We start from the raw sequence: 18,018 nt of genomic DNA on the forward strand, positions 1-18,018 counted from the left end.
CCCATGAATCTCTAAACAGGAACTGACAGGTGATTGTTTAACAACATTAAGACTGGGCTTAAAGTTATGTGTAATTGGGGTGTGGCCACTTTGAACGGTGATTGAGCAAATGCTTTACCACAAACTGGCATCATACACCAAAGTCTCGGCTCCACACATGCCCTGCCTCTTTGTTCATTTTTACTGATTTATTGATATTGATTAGCTGGGGGTTAGGGGTGGAGTCGGACACTGCCAAGATGGTGACGGTGGAGCAGCTCATTCTGAGCTTCATAAACTGCACTTCAGAAACCTGTGGCTGATGTCACAGAGGCTACGTCCATCTTTATTTACAGTCTATTGGATTGATTTGCTTTTAGAGCCACCCTCAAGTGGCCATTCGAGGAACTTCAGTTTTTGGCACTTTGCCACTTGTTCTGGATAGTAGTTCTCCAGTCGTCTGCTTTATGAAATTGGATTCTCCTTTATGCTCTACAGGAATAAGTAACGCTGAGGCCCGTCAGCCAGGAAAAGCACCCAACTTCAGCGTGAACTGGACGGTGGGGGATCAAGGACTGGAGGTGATCAACGCCACCACAGGGAAAGATGATCTGGGCCGACCATCCAGACTCTGTAAACACGTCCTCTACAGCCGCTGGATGCGTCTGCACTGCAAGGTAAAGTAGAGATGGACGTCAATAAGGCAGAAAAGTGTTAGTATCAGTGTTACATCTTTGTTATTGACTCACCATTCTCTCCCTCCCTCTTTCTGGTAGCTGTCCCCCACCCTGCGGATCAGAACACTGCGGCCCTGCAGCTACCATGAGGCCAAGCAGGCAGCAGTGGAGTACCACTCCGCCAAGCAGACCCTCTTCAGAGCCTTCCACAGAGCCGGCCTGGGTGCCTGGGTGAAGAAGCCAATAGAGCAGGACCAGTTCGCTCTCACCACCTGAGGAAGCACCGGTCTGGTGGATTGTGGATTGTCATGGACTGGACTGTGTGTTACTGGGAAGAAAGAGGTACCGAATCCAGATGTCAGAATCCATGGATTTAACATTCCTCCTTACTTTTAATAGCCTCATGCTATTCTGTTTCAGCCAGCACTACAACTTCTATTAAAAAAAAAAGATAATTATTCAATCAGTTATGCAACTTTATACAAAGGAAGACTGTGGCAATGCAAACTTGCTGTGTGTGATGTATTCATTTCGCATGTATGATAGTACCAAATTTATAGAAAGGAAGGTTTTCAGTGCTGATAACTGAAGAATGTCCTCTTTCATCGACTCTGCTGCAGCTCTCTCACGGCTAATTTGAGGTCACAAGGATACAGCATTTAGTTTTAAGCTATATCAGTGGTTCCCAACCTTTTTCACCTCATGGCCCAATTAAAAAATCACAAAAATGTTGGCGACCCACGTCCGTAGATCATCCGGAAGATCAGTTTCCCTTTTTTCTTTGACCATCTGTTTCTTGAATTTTTCCTTTTAACTCCTCCTGTCGCTAACCAGCTATCCATTTTGATTGGCATGCTATCGGACTGAGATGGCAAACAAGTATACGATGTGGTCCGGTTGGTGACGACATAAAAAGTTCCTATCATGCGGGTATCGCAGTGACAGGCCTAAATACATAACATAACATAATTTCGCTTTAAAACATTAAAAACATTATATATATTTTTATTTTATGTTTTTCTAGTTACATCTTTTCACAAAAATTGTGCTGTTTTGCAAATGATTTGTTGGCCACCTTGCAATACCTTTGCGGCCCACAGGTTGGGAACCACTGATCTATAATAATCACACTCGGATGCCTTTCACTTCTTGCTTCGCTTCACACCACAGTTCAGTATCTAAGTGTGTAAAACTATGGATTAAAGACTCAACAATGCCTATATAATGAGCATCAGTCCAGACAGCTGAAAAACGGTCGTAAAGTTCTATAGTACGTGGCACAATTACATTTAGGCTGTGTCCAAATCACTTAAATTATTTTAATGGCATAAAAAAGAGTTGCATGGTTCAAGATGGTTGTACTAACTATTCTTCATACTGTTCTTTACTGTTAGGGTAAAGCCAATGATTTATTGAAAACAACACATATACACCACTAGCTTGAAGGCTTTGAAGTCAGTTTGAGAAACACTAAATTTCAAACATGATATTTTAACTGATGCTTCATTTTGTTGGACTTGCTGTCTCCACCTGCCCTTTCATCCTCTGTCTTTGCTAATTTTTTCTCCCCACAGGTTTGGCATCAAACTGGTGCAGGTTTGGTTCAACGTGAGCCCTGTTGCACTAGATTACTCTAACTACTCTTATGCAAACATGTCACAGTCTGTGAATCTGTCCTGCAGTCATATAGTCCATATGCAGAACCCAGACACTGCTAGTGTTGGTGTTAACAGTCATTTTTACCACAGTGAAAACACACCAAAGATGATGTCAGCATTTTTCAAATCTTTTAGAATTTATTTATTTTGTATGTTCTTTTAATACAGTAACCTGCCTCTACAAACCTAGTATCTCAAACCATTCACCTGTACGTTGGTGATAATGTGTAAAGTGGTGTTTTACTCTTAAGTATGTGCTTCTGCTCTTTCAAACCAAATCACCTGTTTCGCTCTGTAGCACAGAAATGATCCAGTATAATGTGTATTTACCGTCAAATGTTACATTTCTTTCTTTGTTCCTGTAAATTTTAACTCTGAAATATGTTTTAATTTTCTAAGAATCATTATTCCGCTGTAAAGGACTCTTGACTTTTAACCTCCAGCCTCAACTACCACAGGGCATATTTGAATTATTTACTTCTAACATTATTTTCTTTATATATTTTCCTTCTGTTTCTAATTTAATTAGAATTTAATTTAAAAAGGTAAACAAGGGAAAACTCTGTATGTCAGTCCTCTCTGTCCATATGTTGGTTGTTGGTGAGCCTCTGCAGCTCTAGACGACTTCATGCACTTTGTTATTGAATTGCCCTGTAAAATACAGCAAGACTCCAGGGCCTAATGCATGAGTCCTACATGTAAAGCATGAAAAATATATAAAATATGTAGAAACTAAGTCAAGTCACTGAGATAGAGATTTAATAAAATGCTACTGTGGTTATTTTTTTTTTTGGTTGTCTTTCCTTTTAAATACAAGGAAATACAAGGAGGGTGTTAGCTATAGTTAGCATGGAGACACATTTCAATCACATGATCTTCATCAGCTGAAAAACAAGTGAGTGGACCTTGAGTTAAGATTATTTGTCCGTCCTTGGTGGTGGTAGTTAAATTTCAACATCTATTATAACTCACCGCACTTATCGCTTCCTGTTCCCTCGTCCTATGGGTTTTTGGTTATATGGCTGAATTAAGGTCTGTGCTTAACACAAGATTAAGCACATTTTCCCATTTTATTCCACGACAAAAAATTAGCAGTAAGAACCCCAGTCCTGATTTATTTCAAGCGGTTGCGTGCTGTAAAAAATGCTTCCTAAAAGGTTCCTAACAAGTGGCTAACACAGTCTGCTCGCCTTTATAGCTTCATTGTGTTTATACTTGTGCTCTCACCAACTCTGTAAGAGGGTCAGCGCTAAACCAAACTACAAGTTGAAGTTTAGTGGTGGTGACGTTGAAGTCATGTGATCGTGGTGTGGTTCCTTTATAGCCTAGCATTAGCTTTTTACTTCTACTGTATTGTATTTACTTTCAAAAAATCATAAAGTGCTGTTCATTAGTGAAGATGATCCTGCTGAACAAAACCTGTCAGTCTCATAAACTGTTGTTTAGTTGTTGACCAGACTGTTGGGAGACACCTCCACTCCTGCAGGCGGTGCTGATGTTCGTCTGGAGATAGTCGAGTGCGGCCCATCAGCTAGCAGGTGGAGAACCGGATGGTGGACAGTGTAACCTCGGTATCTCTTCTTCCTCTCTCTGAGACGAGTGTCAATGTAGACACTAAGGGAAATAAGGGCGCGAGATCACCAGGGAGGTCAAGAGAAGCAAGGCCATCTTTAACAAAGTCAGGAAGTCCATAAAGAAAAAGCCTCAAAACAGACTGGTTCATCCACTTCCAGCAGCTAAAGTCCTGAACTGGGTGGAACAGCTGACATGACAATTTCATCTCAGCATCAAGTCTCTTGCATGGACCGTTTGACTGTGTCATGGATGTCTTGTATTCTAATGTCACTGAGATTACACAGGGATGACACCACCTTATCTTGAACTTTAGCAAGATGGTGGCATTTGCAAGCAGAAGCAGTGGACAACCGTACTGAGTGGAAAGGGCAAATGCAAATGCATAGATTGTCTGCTACTATTCTACATATCATCTGGTAAGTTAATTTCAATATTTGTTTGACCACATAAATGTAAAGACAGTAGAACTGTGGTATGAGATGGATCGTCTTTTATGTTTAAACTCCACTTATAATTTATTCAAAAACCAGCTGCTGCATCAACGACAACCATACAGAAGCAGCTCCGGAAGATGACCTGGAGACCGGTGACAAGGATGGAGGTCTGGAAAAGCAGCTGGCACCAGAAGATTCAGCTGCTGGTTTTGGCAGACCGCTGGTGCAGAGTGGAGATCTCATTGGATGTCTGATCAGGAGCAGATGTCAGCCAGGACAAGTAACTCAGAAACAGGTATGCATGTATTTCTTATTAGTCCTATCATTGTATTCTTATTTCTATTGTTGTTCTTCTTCTGATTATTACTGTACATCTTTATGTAGATCCTGTGGAAGCTGAGAAAGGCCATACTTGCAAATAGTTTTTTATCCCGTTATGTCAAGTGTGGTCTTTCTCAGCTTCCATAGGATCCTGCACAATGCTATGTTCTCTTTTCTCCTGCTCTCTCTCTCTCTCTTTCCTTCCCCCTTCCCTCTGTCTCTCTCTTGAGGCAGACAGCCATCCACCGTGAACCGGGTTCTGTTCAAGGTTTCTACCTGTAAAAAGGGTTAGGGTTTTTTCTTTGCCACTGTCGCCAAGTAGTCCTCATGGGGGAGTATTGGGTCCGTGTAAATAATAATGCAAAGAGTATGGTCTAGACCTGCTCAAATAAGTTATGATTTGGCGCTATATCAATTGAAATTAATTGAATTCAGTCGAATCAAGGCCAAGTAACCATAACCCTAACCCATGTCTAAACAGCGTATAATTAATGACTTAATTTAAGGTATGGTCTTCAGAGGTTAAGCGTATCTCAGAAGACCAATGCTACTGACCAGCTGCAGCATCTGAAATGAATTGTAAATCTGCAACGACTGGTGTCACACCTACCTGTCTCCCCGTGTGAGACACTCTTGTTTTCACAGATCCAAGAAAGGAAAGGTCATTGTCATTTAATGATGGATAGACGTGAGACCGAAGAGCCTGGCTACTCACTGTGTCCTCGCATATATCAACTCCACTGAGCAGAAAATTAAAATGGAAATTTAGGCCTTGAGCTGCGTTGAGGTTCCCATTGACCCTTGCTGTGATTTATGGCAGGCGATTACATCACTGCGATGCTACCTGGACCGCTGAGCCCATTCCTTGCTCCTGCTCATTATTATTCATTTCTAAATACACTGCTTAGAAGATACTTTATAGGAATTATTGGTCACTGACTGAATGTAAACTTCATACAAAGTCATAATTGACTATTGTGTAATGAACAGCAAATTGTATGATGGATGCGATAAAGTTTGTTTTCATATTGATTGATACACAGGATGAATATAGGTACAGTGAATTGATTCTTGAGGATCAGAACTTTGTGATGTCACAACAAAACAGGATTTGGTTTATCTGAATGTTTACTTGAAATCTGCTATATTTTTATTTGATAGCTAATAGTATATAGCTTACAGAGTTCATGAAAACTAAGTAAACTAAGCCACTGTTATGCTAATGATAAAGGCATAATTCAGACAAAACAAAAATTAAATTATAAAGTGGATTTATATCTAAAAGAAAAGGCAAACCTTTTTTTGAGTGCTACCCACTTTACTGTACGTACATTAAGTTCACGTATTGGCCCATTAAGTGGCTGATTGGGTTCAATTGCTTTGAGCCAGAGAGGACAGAACAACAAGGCTCTACTCCAGCATCTTCAGCTGCAGTATTCTGTTTACAAAGACGGGGAATCATCATAGTGGTTGAGGGGAAGACATAAAATTTTTTATCGAGGACAAGGTCTGTTTCTTGTCCTCCCTGTCAAAGACCCAGCGCCCAGAAACACAATTTGCAGATAAATTGGGGAAAGTGGAGAAGTATGAAGAGCTGTTTTCACTAATCCCACTTCACCCTGAAGCTCTCCTTTCACTCACTTTTACCCTGACTCTATCAGCTGTGGGGGGTGGGGGGTGGGGTGGTGGGGTGGCGGTGGAGCCAGAGATTCTTGCTGAAAAAAAAAGTCAATATATAAGTGTCTGTGTGTTTGCAGGTCTGGCTGTTCCCTGGCGTTACAGAGAGAGGACAGGTAATCCACAGTGAGATTATGTGACTCTCTCGTGTTGCACAGGTGCCGGTGGCTGATATAACACAAAGTAATAGGTCTCTAACAGCCCATGTGGAGATGGTGGTGAGGAAAGCTTTAGATAGCGGCAGATAAACAGCCAGTGTCTGGCATTATGTCAACAACAACAACAGTAGTGCAGCATTCACCAGATTTTATTCAACACCTTCACTGTCATAAAACATTAGAAATGGGATAGCAATAACACTGTCTTAATCCCCATAAATATGTATACATAGATAGATATATTCCATACTCCACCCTTGGCTTAAAGTATAGATGATCTAAACAGATTTATTTTTCCTTTAGCAGTAACATGTCTGCCATCTTGTGGTTGCTAATGTGTAGTGCAGAAATAGTTGTACTGGGACCTACTATCTTATTAATTGAAAGTTATTAAGATATGGTTGGACCTTGCAGTGTTTTGCAGCTGGAAGTGTTTTTTTGCTTTGGAAGGTTCCTAATTTTATTTTATTTGTATGTGTAGTCCATATCATTTTACTATATATCTTATTTCAGAAGTTATAATTGTTTTCTCCATTTCAGTGTTTAATAGTTTTAATAAGATGAAATGGAAAATGTTTTGAGTGATAAAGCATTTGAAAAAAAATGTTACGAAAGGACATTAATTTGTTTTTTCAACCACAGCCAGTCTCGTATCCACACTCCAGCCAAGTCGGTAGCGGTAATACATCCAATTGTTAGATATCAACCGCATTACAGAAGAAGGAGACGAAGAAGAAAATCCATCCATCCCATTGGTTAAGGTTGATGACGTAAGCGCGCATTTATTTGAGTTACGGAACGGAGTCTTGTACATAGTTTAACAGTTATTTGACTGCAGTATTGCACTTCCGTAAAGGTAGACAAATAATAATACCTACATATAACTCATTTAACAGTCAGTATCGTGTCTTTTACTGTTATTAAAGTAAAAGTCCGCTAACTGTAGCAGGTTAACGATACAACTTTAATGTATCCGGATTAGCTAGAAGCTTATCGAGCTCCTCGTTCGAGATTAGGAAATGTGTTTTTTATCGAAGTAAATTACCTCTGTTCATGTCTTGAATGCCGAATTTACCTAAATAGTTTTACGATTCAATATAGTTTATTTCTGACATATTTTAGTAGTGTATTATCCCCGAAAGTGTCGCAGTTTTAAATTGTGAGAATTTTTCAATGGAGTTCAGCGTCTTTGTGTATTTGGCCACTAACGCCGCTCTAATTGTTTAATTTCTTGCAGTCGGGGTGAGACAATGGAGCAGGTGAGTAACACTGAACACAATTGTGTGTGTGTGTGTGTGTGTGTGTGTGAGTGTGAGAGAGACAGTGGGCGCAGAGGCAGCTCCTCCTCAGCTGTGTGGGTCTGCAGAAACCGGATCTGAGGTGGGTTTGATAGATGAGACGCACTCCAGTCCTGCAATGATTAGAAGTAGTGCCGCTTGTGTGTGAGTGGAGGACTGTGTAGAATGGACATGGAGAGCAGGGCTACTTCTTTTTTACAATGGAGAAATAAGACATATGTTTATCTGTGGACCTTCAGGCAGTTCCAGGTAGAGCACAGGTTCACATAGCTCTTTAATGTCTGATTTGTATTGCTCCTTGATTGTTGCTGTTTGTGCTGCAGCAGGAGCAGGTGGAGTGGGATGATGTGAATAAACTCCTCCAGCATCATGGCTTTAAGCCAGTGTACTTTGCAGATCCTGTTGAGAATAAGAACCTTTCAGGTAAGAGTTCACAGTTTAGTTACCTTGTTTTTGTTAACGGATAATATATTCATAAGTGCATATATTCATTTTTTAAATGCATGAACTCTCCATGTGTCTTTAGATCTGGTTCTGCTGGACAAGAGGTCAGCTGATGAGATCAGGGCGACTCTGAGGACGATGCTCACGGACTCTGAGAGGAGACAGGCTCTCATCCAGGAGCTCATCAAGTCCAATAACCAACTCAAGTGAGCCAAACAAGGAAGCAGCCGATCATTCCTGTTAGAAATGTAAATTTTTATCCAGTAGAATCACTTTTTATTAGTCACTGTCATCTTTTGCCCCAAGATGAAGCCATGCAGGATGCTTGCCTCACTTTGTCTATAATGTAGTGTAAGATTCAGAAGATGAGACATTTTTTAACACTTTATTAATACCTATCCAAATTAAGAGTGTTTTTTAGACATTGAACACATGACATTTATTTGGTTTTTCATGAATTAGTCACATCCCGTGTTTTTCTTCTGTGGGAGAGAGGAGTGACTAATCAGACAGTTAAAATACAAGAAAACTCCTTAAAACAATTTACAGTTAAAGGAGATATTTGTAAGTTTTGCTATTGCTACCTAGCTAATGCTAGCATTAACAGCTGTTTACTTTCCAGTGTCGAAGAAATGTTGCAAGTTAATATATCATACCTTGTATTTGTGGATATTTATCTTATGTGTCAGCTATTAAAAGAATAATAACCTACTGGTTAGGGAGGCAGCTACAGGGCAGATACTACATGTCTGTGGGTGTTTTGCATCCACGTTTCTATTTAATAATGTATATGCAGTGTTGTGGAGACCACCTGTTTTCCTGTTACCCAATCTCATCAGCATCAGACCAGTATCACAGAGATGCACCTTATAGCTTAACCTGAAGCTGGGGTGCAACCAGCTGATTGACACACGTGCAACCAGCTGACTGTGTGAATTTATCCAATGCGTCTGTTTTTTATCAGTAATAGAAACTTGGTATACCTCAGATACACTACACTGACAAAAGTATGTAGACACTCGAACATTTTAGCCATAAGTGATAATTGTGTGTCGTCATCAGAGAGGAGGTCCAGGAGCACACGAGCCGAGCGGCTCAGCAGTCTCAACGGGCCACAGAGCTGGAGGGGCTGCTGGACACCGTTAAGACACGAGTCCAGGACCTGGAGGACCGCTACCTCGGCAAGGCTGTCCAGCATCGCAGCCACAGGCAGCAGCTTCAGCAGGAAAAAGAAGAAAGTCAAGTGTGTGAAGAGGCTTTGCATTAATGATGAATTATCTGTTTAAGGGTCCACCTTAGCTCATTACTGATACAAAACCCTCTGTGTGATCTTTCTAGAAACGGTGTGAGGTCCTGGAGCATAAGCTGTCGAGGGAGAGGGAGAAAGCGACTCAGCTTCAGAGGAAACTTTATTTTACCATCAAGGAAGAAGAGCGTCAGTCGGCGCGCCAGAGTCAGACCTTCCAGCACATCTGCAGGAGAGTCAGCCGACACAACTCCGCAGCAGACCAGCAGTGAGAAGCGTTCAACAGCCGGTGTTTTAGACTAGATGGTGCAGAGTGTGTGTGTTTTTCTGCTCAAAAAGAACAATTTGAATCATAATTTAACCTTAAACTAAATTTCCTTTTCCATATGTTGTATCTGCAGGGTGTTGGACGTTATCGTGTTCTATGAGGCTGAAATGACTCAGCTGATGGATGAGCTCAGGTAACGTTCTGCATCCACACTGATAAAACACATGCTACATTTACTCCTGGCGTCCAGTTTTCGAGCCCCTAAAACTGAGACTTTTGGAAATGCCGCTGAACCCGTTTTAGTTTGAAACCTCTGGGGTTGTGTTGTAGTCTGGGCGGACAGAGACTGAGACCTTTGGAAACGATGACTTAGACTCCCACAGTCTCTCCTGATTGGGCCTTATCAGTCTCGGCTACCAGTAGTGAACACAACATGGTTGCTGACCTTGTTGTTTTTGCCTGCAGCTGTTGTTCAGTTACATTCTGTATTCTAACGCTACAACTGTCTTTGCTGTTCCACCTTCAGAGGATTTACTGTAGCTAATCAACTGCAGAGTAGACAAACTTCTTCCTGTTTACACCAGCTCATGCATCACCAGGTGTACGTGAGTGGTCATATGTTTGCGTAGATGGAGATAATTTCTGATATGGATCTAAAATGCTGGTCTGGATGGAGATCATTTTTAAGTTGCCTTTTTAAGGGCCTCACCTGGACCCACCATCCAAACCTTGCAGAATTTGGTTTCTCTGAGTATTTACCTGTAATCAGCTACATTTTTTTTATTGGATCACTCAGAAAAGTTTTCTGAACTTGTGTCATTTTCACCGCAGGTCTGTCAAAGGAGAATCTGATCAAAAACAAGTGAAGAAGACGTCCAACAATGTTACTCCGTCTTTCAGAAGCGTTCTCGAGGTAACCTGACAAACTGTGGCTGAGTTTTGTAAAGTGTGTTTGACTGTTGACATGCAGCTAACATCTGTGCGTCTCTTTGAAGGCGTATCAGGAGCAGCAGAGGGAGAGCAGAGCTCAGATAGAAGAGCTGAAGAGGGAAGCTGAGCAGCTGAAGCAGCAGCTGGAAACAAAGTGAGTATGTTCATCCTGCCTGAAACGAGTGCTGGTGCTGTCACGTCAGTGTTGAGGCTGATTGTGTTTGTCCGGGTAGGCCGACACTCAAGGAAGTGAAGTTCTACAAACACAAACTGCGGCGTTTGGAAGGATTAAACAAACACACTAACACAAGGTAGGAACATTTCTATTGACATCACAACAGCAGGGAATCAGTTTGGAGTTTGGCTATTAAATAAACACCTGAAATATAAAATACAACAATATAAGTATATATTATAAAAAACTGAAGCATAAAATACAAAAAATATTAAATTATAAATTATATAAATAAACAAAACACCTGAAATGCAAAATACAATAATGTAATTATTAAACATAATAGAACTATATATTATTACAAAAAAAACAATATTTGATTTTTCTAATTATTAATTCCTCTTTCTTCTTTTTCATGAAATACACTTGAGGTCTCAAATGAAACTATTTGAGAGAGAAAAAGACTTTGTTTTATTTTGTGTCACAGGTTTCTGTGCTAGTCTCCTCATCACCCTGGGAAAGAGGCCTAAACTCAGGATTAGTGTCGGTGTCTAATGACACCTCCTTTTCATGTCTTTGCAGATGGTCTAAAGAAGACAACACGACAGAGAGTAGTGAACACATCAGTGATCAAGCCAGAGAAGCAAGTCTCTGTGACCACTATCACTATGTAAGCTTATTGTCTGTGACATGTTCTGAGTTTGTTTTATGAAATCTACTTTCTTGAACATCACTTCCTTTTGTATTCCAGCTGTTGACAGAGGTCAGTGCTGTCGTGACCAATCCAAGCGCTCCGTTACGGCTGCACAGACGGAAACCCGCCGCCTTTGGTTCGGATCAGGCTGACTTTGATAGTCTGCTCCCCACTCTGGAGGTCTGGGCGCAGCAGCTCCAGCTGCTGGAGGTAAACACTGTTTATCTGCAGGTTCCAGAAATACTCAGTTTATTATAAATTAAGACAAAGAAAAGCTACAAATTCTCACATTTCAGGAGCTGGACTTATCTATCTACTGGATTTCATATATTTGCTGGTTTGATCATGAATGGACAGAATGGGATTAAAAAGGTCTGAAAAAGTCTTGTAGAAACCCTGACTGAACTGACTGGCATTGTGTTCAGGAGCTACAGCGAGGTTTAACTAAACTGGCGGCCAGACTGGTGCCCGGGGAGCTGTCAGATAGCAGCCATGAAGCTACAGAAGCGGTGAAGGTGGAGGACATGATGTTGACGGTGGACACAATGCTGGAAAACACCTCTGCTGACAATAAGGTAGAATTTTGCAGCACTTCTGTACTTCCACTTCCACATCCACATCCTGGTTGACTCCACTGAAAGCTGCTCATTGAAAAGTGTTTTCTGCGGTGGTGTTTGTCCAGGTGCTGAGGAGTCCCACTCGATACACTCTGGGGTCCATGGTGTCTCACTTCCAGAGGCTGTTTGACGTGACCTCCCTCAGCGGGGTCTACCCACGCATGAATGAGGTCTACACCAGGCTGGGAGAGATGACCAACGCCATGAAGAACCTGCGAGACATTCTGGACCTAGGTAACCTGCATAGTCAGAATAATAACATTATGATGTAATATTGTTGATTACGATACCAGCAGTGCATAAGATTAGCTAAAGGTTAGCATAAATTAGCTCCACCTTAGATGCTACAGACCTTATTGCATCAATATTTATAACACAATATTATTTAATGCGCCTCTAGTCATAGTATAGTAAGGCCCTAAAACAGCAAAATAAATACAAAACCTTGTCAGTACAGAGAGCCAGAGTTAGCATTAGCATAACCATTAACAGTCAGTCACTGCCAGTAACAAGTTGAAAAACAACATAAACAAATAAACAATGCTAACTAAGCTAAGTGTTCTGAAAAGATGCCAACTATGCTAACCACTCTGAAAAGATGCTAACTACACAAATCATTCTGAAAGCTGCTAACTACTCTAACTGTTCTGAAAAGATGCTAACTGCACTAACCGCTATGAAACTGTTCTGAAAGATGCTAAGTACACTAACAGTTTGCTGTTTGATGTCAGACAGCAGGGCTCCTCCCGCTCAGGTGGTGAACCAGGTGGCCCAACTCGTCTCCTCTGGCGAACACAGCACCCAGTTCTACGATCTGCTGGGAGACATTGACATTGACAGGTTTACATATACGGAACTCACACACATTGTTTGAAATAGAGAGCTTTCAATTGACTACAACAATCCAACGTTCCGCTCTTGTTTCTCAGCATCATCGTCAAAGCGAAGCAGCACGACGAGTTTTTCCCGCCTTTCCAGGCCCTCGTTACGGACATTTTACAGATTCTGGGTAAGAATGACACAACCAATGTGTCATGATAGCTGAGCATGGTGTGTGATTGCTTTCCATTTGGGTATCATGTTTTCAGTGAGCTAATATAAGCATTAAATTTCAGTGTTTACAGTGTGTTGTGTGTTTTTAACCCATCGTGTGTGTGTTTTGCAGGACTCAGACGACTGGATGACATCCTCCCAGCTCTGAAGTCTTTGAAACAAACAGCACAGTGATGTGTTGTGTTTTGTGAACTGTGACGATTTTGTTAATTTTGTTTTTATGTAAAACTTTGAGTGAGTGAGATCAGTAAAACTGTTTTCTATAAATCCACATCTTTTGTAACGAGCCTGATTATTTGGCATGAAAAAGTCATGGTAAAGTAACGCATTAGAGTCATACTGGCCATACTGCAGCTGTTTCTAAGGTGGGAATATTATGTTTTTGTCACCTTGTTGATGTGGGACTTGAAGTTTAGCTATGAATCCAAGATAATGCCAAGACTTAATCCAGAGAGTCATTTACCCAGGTTATTGAACATCTTTGCTGTTATTGTTTTGGGGCTGACTAGTAGGATTTCAGTTTTGTAATGGAGTTTATAGCTGCAGCATCAAGACCTTATTTTCATCAGAGTTTAGTCTGAGGTCACTGATTATTTTAGTTTGAGCAGTTGATGAATTTGAAAAAAATTCAGGTTTTTTAAGATGCAGCGCCTGAGCCAAATGAATCGTAAAAAAACATGCATGTGTCGGGCTGCAGCCACATTCAGAACTACAAGAAATACCAGATGATGATCAGAACATGTCCAGTGAGGAATACATACCAGACTTTGAGTAACATGATGATGAAGACAATATCTGGTGCTGGAACATCTTGTGGGTCTGACACAAGTATCCCAGTTGTGCCCAGCACATCAGAAGGTTGTCCACTTCTTGACGATCACATGGTTGCCATTGCCGCTGACACATCAGACTCAGCAAATTCTACCAAAAGCACATCAAAGGAAAGGGTTAGGGTTAGCTTCACAAACCAGAATGAACAGACAAGGCTGTTTGCTCAAGAGTCTGCATCCTGCCATCACATCTCAAGTGGAGTATGGAAGCTCCTTCGTGCCATGAAACAGGATGATGTTGCATCAGCTGTTTGAAATGACCTGTCTATTATTCAGTTTGCCCTGTCACTGTACAACAGACCCTACAAAGTATGAATACATGATGTTATGCCTGCGCACACAATTCTCACCTAGAGGAGGCTGTTAATCCTGCTAACTTTCAGAGAGTTGTGCAGGCTGAGCAAAGAATGTTTCATGTTCTGATGAAGACAAACAGTCATACTAAACACAAAGCCTCGCACTGAAATTGGGACATAAACTGCACAAAATCTGTGACATTACCCATCGTAGGGCGCTCATGGCAGAACATGAAGAAATGATGAAGTCCATTAACATTTTCAAGAAGTTGTACACCTACAAGTGGTCCGAGCAACAAGCCATCAACATTACCCTTCACTGAGGGTGCAATTTACAAATGGTACCATCATTGTATTCAAATGCTGACGTTACTGGGGAGGTTTCAAAAATGCGCCTTCAAAGTTTTAATAAAAGAGACAACATAAAGCTCCATCCTTGGGCTTGTCAAAGACTGAACAGCAGCTCTGCAACTATTTCAGCCAAATCGAAATCATGGGAATTAGGGGCTGAAAGATTGCAGTTCTGCACACACACACACACACACACACATGGTGGATGCCCTCTCACTACTGACCAGTAAAAGCACTGGATGTGGCGTTTGTGCCACAAACGTCTTCCTGTTTGCAAGATAGAAATCAACGAGCTATTACAGAGGATGGGACTGTTTGCAGCGTCTTTGTCCTGACAGTAAGACAGTAAGATGTAGATCTTACGTACGCTGACTGACACGTAACAGATCGCCTCTCCATCTCACTGGCTACAAAACAACACTATACAACAGCTCCTGTAGAAGAGACACGACTAAACCAGCAGGACTTATTCAAAAGTATTTTCCAAATTCATTGCAAACTTCAGTAGAGTGAGTTTGACGCAGCGTCTTTGTCCTGTCAGTAGATCTTTTGAATAGCACCTGCTGGTTTAGTCGTGTTTCTGGCGGCAGCACTTTCAAGTCCTTGATGTTCTGTGCATCCAACCCAAATGCAGTCAACACAGGGGAATGAATTGCAAAAATGTTTTAATAAGAAAAGGGTGCCTACCTACAAACAAGGAACCAACTGAACAGAAGCTGAAGCACGGGGAAACACAGGCGACTACAACAGCCGGCATGAACGAGCAACATGAACAGACCAAGGACAAACCAGACATGACGTACCGACACAGAGACTATACAGACACAAGGGAGGCGAGGGTGATTGAACACAGGTGAAACACATTAGGGCGGGGCAGACAATCACCAAACAGAAGCAGGACCAAGACAGGAAGTACAGACAGAGACACACAAAATAAAACAGGAAGTGACAAAAGTCCAAACATAAATTCAAACCTAAATTGTCCGCCATGGCAAACCATGACAGAGACATGTATCAGTTGTATATACTTTGGTTAGTCTATAAAACTTTGGCATGTCCCTGTCAGCATGAATTTGTTCCAAATGTTGCAGGTAATGGAGTCTTTGAATCTTCGTCAGAGCGCAGTGTCTAGGGCTGCCACTAACAACTATTTTTCTAACGATTAATCTATCTACTATTTTCTCGATTACTCTATTAATCTAAATGATTAATTTTCCTCCAGAAAGTCTAAATGAAACTCTGGCATGATCAATAAACCCAGATTCTGGGTGACACATACACTTATTCAGTGTAAATCCTCAGGCAGCAGCAACGACTGTATGACTTTATGACTTTATGAGAGTAGATATTAAAAGATATTAAAAAGCTCCGTCTACTAATGAACAAACAAGTAATCCTTCACATGTTTGTGACTGAGCTCACTGTGGTTAAACAAGACTTAAAGTGAAGGGGTTTAAACTGTGATGTGCTCATCAGACATTAACCAGCTGATTTTTATCTTTATCTTATCCATACTCTTATTGATCCAGCTCAGACTATTACTGGTTCTTTTTTTTAAAAAAAAGAATAAATTCAGAACAGGATTTGAATTGATTGTTCTGGTTCGTCTCAGGCAGTTGCTCAGTTTACAACAATCTGCCACATTTTACGATTCAGAGTAGAGAGTAGAGTTGTGGGTTGATACAATGAAAAAGTTGTACAATAGGAGTCACCCACCTCTCATACTGAAGGCAGCTTGTAGATGGAGCGTGGTTCATTGCACCAGGTAGTTTCCTGATTTCTCAACAGTGGTCAGAGGCTGCAGACTTTAATCACTCCTCTGTCCAATAGAAACACTGCCCTCGTACGTCGGAGAGTCATAGATTATGTCTGGAGACTGCAGTGTTGATTTTGTCATAAAGCTGAAATGACAAACACATAATTAGTCAAGGGTTACCTCAAACAGCAAAAGTTTATCTCAATCAAAGATGTACTTGCTCGCCTTGCTCGTGGCATAAACTGAGCCGAATGTCATCCCCTCTCTTATTGATAAAAACGGCATCTCAGATCTTGTGACATAAATAAAATAATGAGATTGTGCATTGATGCACATCCTCTGCAGGGCAAAATATCTTGGTAAAATTAAGTTTCCATCCCTATCTGATGAGCAAAAACTATTTATAAGTGTATCTATGTATATTTATTTTTTTGACTGTTGCAGTATTTTGTCTTTTTATTGTTATTTCCTATAAATGCGTTAATTGGATACTGCACCAAACCAAATATCTTGTAAGTAAAAAACAACCTGGCAATAAACCTTATTTTCTGATTCTGCCTTTGTGATGATGTCATAATCCTTTCCCTTGACCTCATATTTTTGTGGTTAAATAAAAACATACTGTTTGTTTTACAAGTATTCATAATTTGTTTCAGTGCTTTCAACAATTTTAACAACAATAAATGCATATGTAAATGATAAATTATAAGGAAGAGGGGCGAAGAGGTGAAATGCTGCCCCCTACGGAGCAAGTAGCATGATCTTACACATTACACCTTTAAGGTACGAAGATGTACACTGTTAATGGAGATGTTAGTTCCTTTAGAACTCAACTGATCAATAATCAATAATGCAGTTGTAACAAACAGTGAAGGTGATAAAAACAGCTTTCATTTAGATTGTTTCTCAACCCAACCCATCATCATTTAGATGATTTCAGATGAGTTCTGGCTCATTGTTTCCAGCTCTAATTCAGTCACATCATGTTTTCTAATAATGTTCAGGTTTCATTGATTTACATCAGTTTGTGTGATCAGGCTCAGGAAACACACTCAATAATTTTTCATCTCTAACTTATAAAAAGTAATAAATACAACAAAATATCAAACGTTTTAAGGCATAAAATGTCATAAAACGTCATAGTAAGGCATATAAATGTCAGTATAGTAAGGCATAAAAAGTCTTAGTGTAGTGAGGTATAAAAAAGTCATGGTATAGTAAGGCATAAAAAGTCATAATATAGTAAGGCATAAAAAGTGTTAGTGTAGTGAGGTATAAAAAAGTCATGGTATAGTAAGGCATAAAAAGTCATAATATAGTTAGGCATAAAAAGTGTTAGTGTAGTGAGGTATAAAAAAGTCATGGTATAGTAAGGCATAATAAGGCATAAAAAGTGTTAGTGTAGTGAGGTATAAAAAAGTCATGGTATAGTAAGGCATAAAAAGTCATAATATAGTAAGGCATAAAAAGTGTTAGTGTAGTGAGGTATAAAAAAGTCATGGTATAGTAAGGCATAAAAAGTCATAATATAGTAAGGCATAAAAAGTGTTAGTGTAGTGAGGTATAAAAAAGTCATGGTAT

At 40.4% G+C, this 18,018-nt stretch overlaps 2 protein-coding genes and 1 long non-coding RNA gene across 9 annotated transcripts in view; 2 read left to right on the top strand and 1 right to left on the bottom strand.

Annotated features, from left to right (window-relative positions):
* LOC111232582 (double-stranded RNA-specific editase 1-like) overlaps window positions 1-953 on the top strand; it is a 38,146-nt gene extending 37,193 nt beyond the window's left edge. For all 4 annotated transcript variants that reach the window (XM_022760169.1, XM_022760182.1, XM_022760175.1 and 1 more), the window contains 2 exons: window positions 478-656; window positions 756-953. In XM_022760169.1, the coding sequence (XP_022615890.1) occupies window positions 478-656; window positions 756-932 (356 nt within the window). In that variant the 3' untranslated portion in view covers window positions 933-953. The remainder of the gene's footprint in view (window positions 1-477; window positions 657-755) is intronic.
* Window positions 954-4,459: 3,506 nt separating this feature from the next.
* On the top strand, window positions 4,460-13,540 carry cep70 (centrosomal protein 70). 4 transcript variants are annotated; one of them, XM_022760202.1, is made up of 19 exons: window positions 4,460-4,618; window positions 6,402-6,437; window positions 7,122-7,249; window positions 7,717-7,738; window positions 8,101-8,200; window positions 8,304-8,427; window positions 9,284-9,464; window positions 9,560-9,735; window positions 9,869-9,928; window positions 10,567-10,648; window positions 10,731-10,819; window positions 10,899-10,976; window positions 11,423-11,510; window positions 11,592-11,744; window positions 11,960-12,109; window positions 12,217-12,385; window positions 12,883-12,991; window positions 13,081-13,160; window positions 13,317-13,540. In XM_022760202.1, the coding sequence occupies exons 3-19, from the start codon at window positions 7,245-7,247 to the stop codon at window positions 13,376-13,378; spliced, it is 1,728 nt and encodes a 575-aa protein (XP_022615923.1). In that variant the 5' UTR covers window positions 4,460-4,618; window positions 6,402-6,437; window positions 7,122-7,244; the 3' UTR covers window positions 13,379-13,540. The 4 variants fall into 4 exon arrangements, with proteins under 4 accessions (XP_022615923.1, XP_022615932.1, XP_022615950.1 ...); XM_022760211.1 differs by having other exon boundaries at window positions 8,104-8,200; XM_022760229.1 differs by lacking the exon at window positions 10,899-10,976.
* Window positions 12,305-16,559, bottom strand: LOC111232633. The gene is made up of 4 exons (XR_002665559.1): window positions 16,398-16,559; window positions 13,966-14,125; window positions 12,863-12,965; window positions 12,305-12,390 (listed from the first exon to the last, which is right to left on the bottom strand). It is a non-coding gene; the product is annotated as an uncharacterized LOC111232633 (long non-coding RNA).
* Window positions 16,560-18,018: the final 1,459 nt, after the last annotated feature.

The sequence above is a fragment of the Seriola dumerili genome, unplaced genomic scaffold (genome assembly GCF_002260705.1).
Source record: "Seriola dumerili isolate Sdu_G_001 unplaced genomic scaffold, Sdu_1.0 BDQW01000018.1, whole genome shotgun sequence".
NCBI lineage: Eukaryota > Metazoa > Chordata > Actinopteri > Carangiformes > Carangidae > Seriola > Seriola dumerili.

Excerpts from the sequence above, each read along its gene's own strand:
- cep70 (XM_022760202.1), top strand. Across the intron at positions 8,428-9,283 it reads AAGTCCAATAACCAACTCAA|AGAGGAGGTCCAGGAGCACA; the intron begins GTGAGCCAAACA and ends TGTCGTCATCAG. Across the intron at positions 12,386-12,882 it reads GCGAGACATTCTGGACCTAG|ACAGCAGGGCTCCTCCCGCT; the intron begins GTAACCTGCATA and ends GTTTGATGTCAG.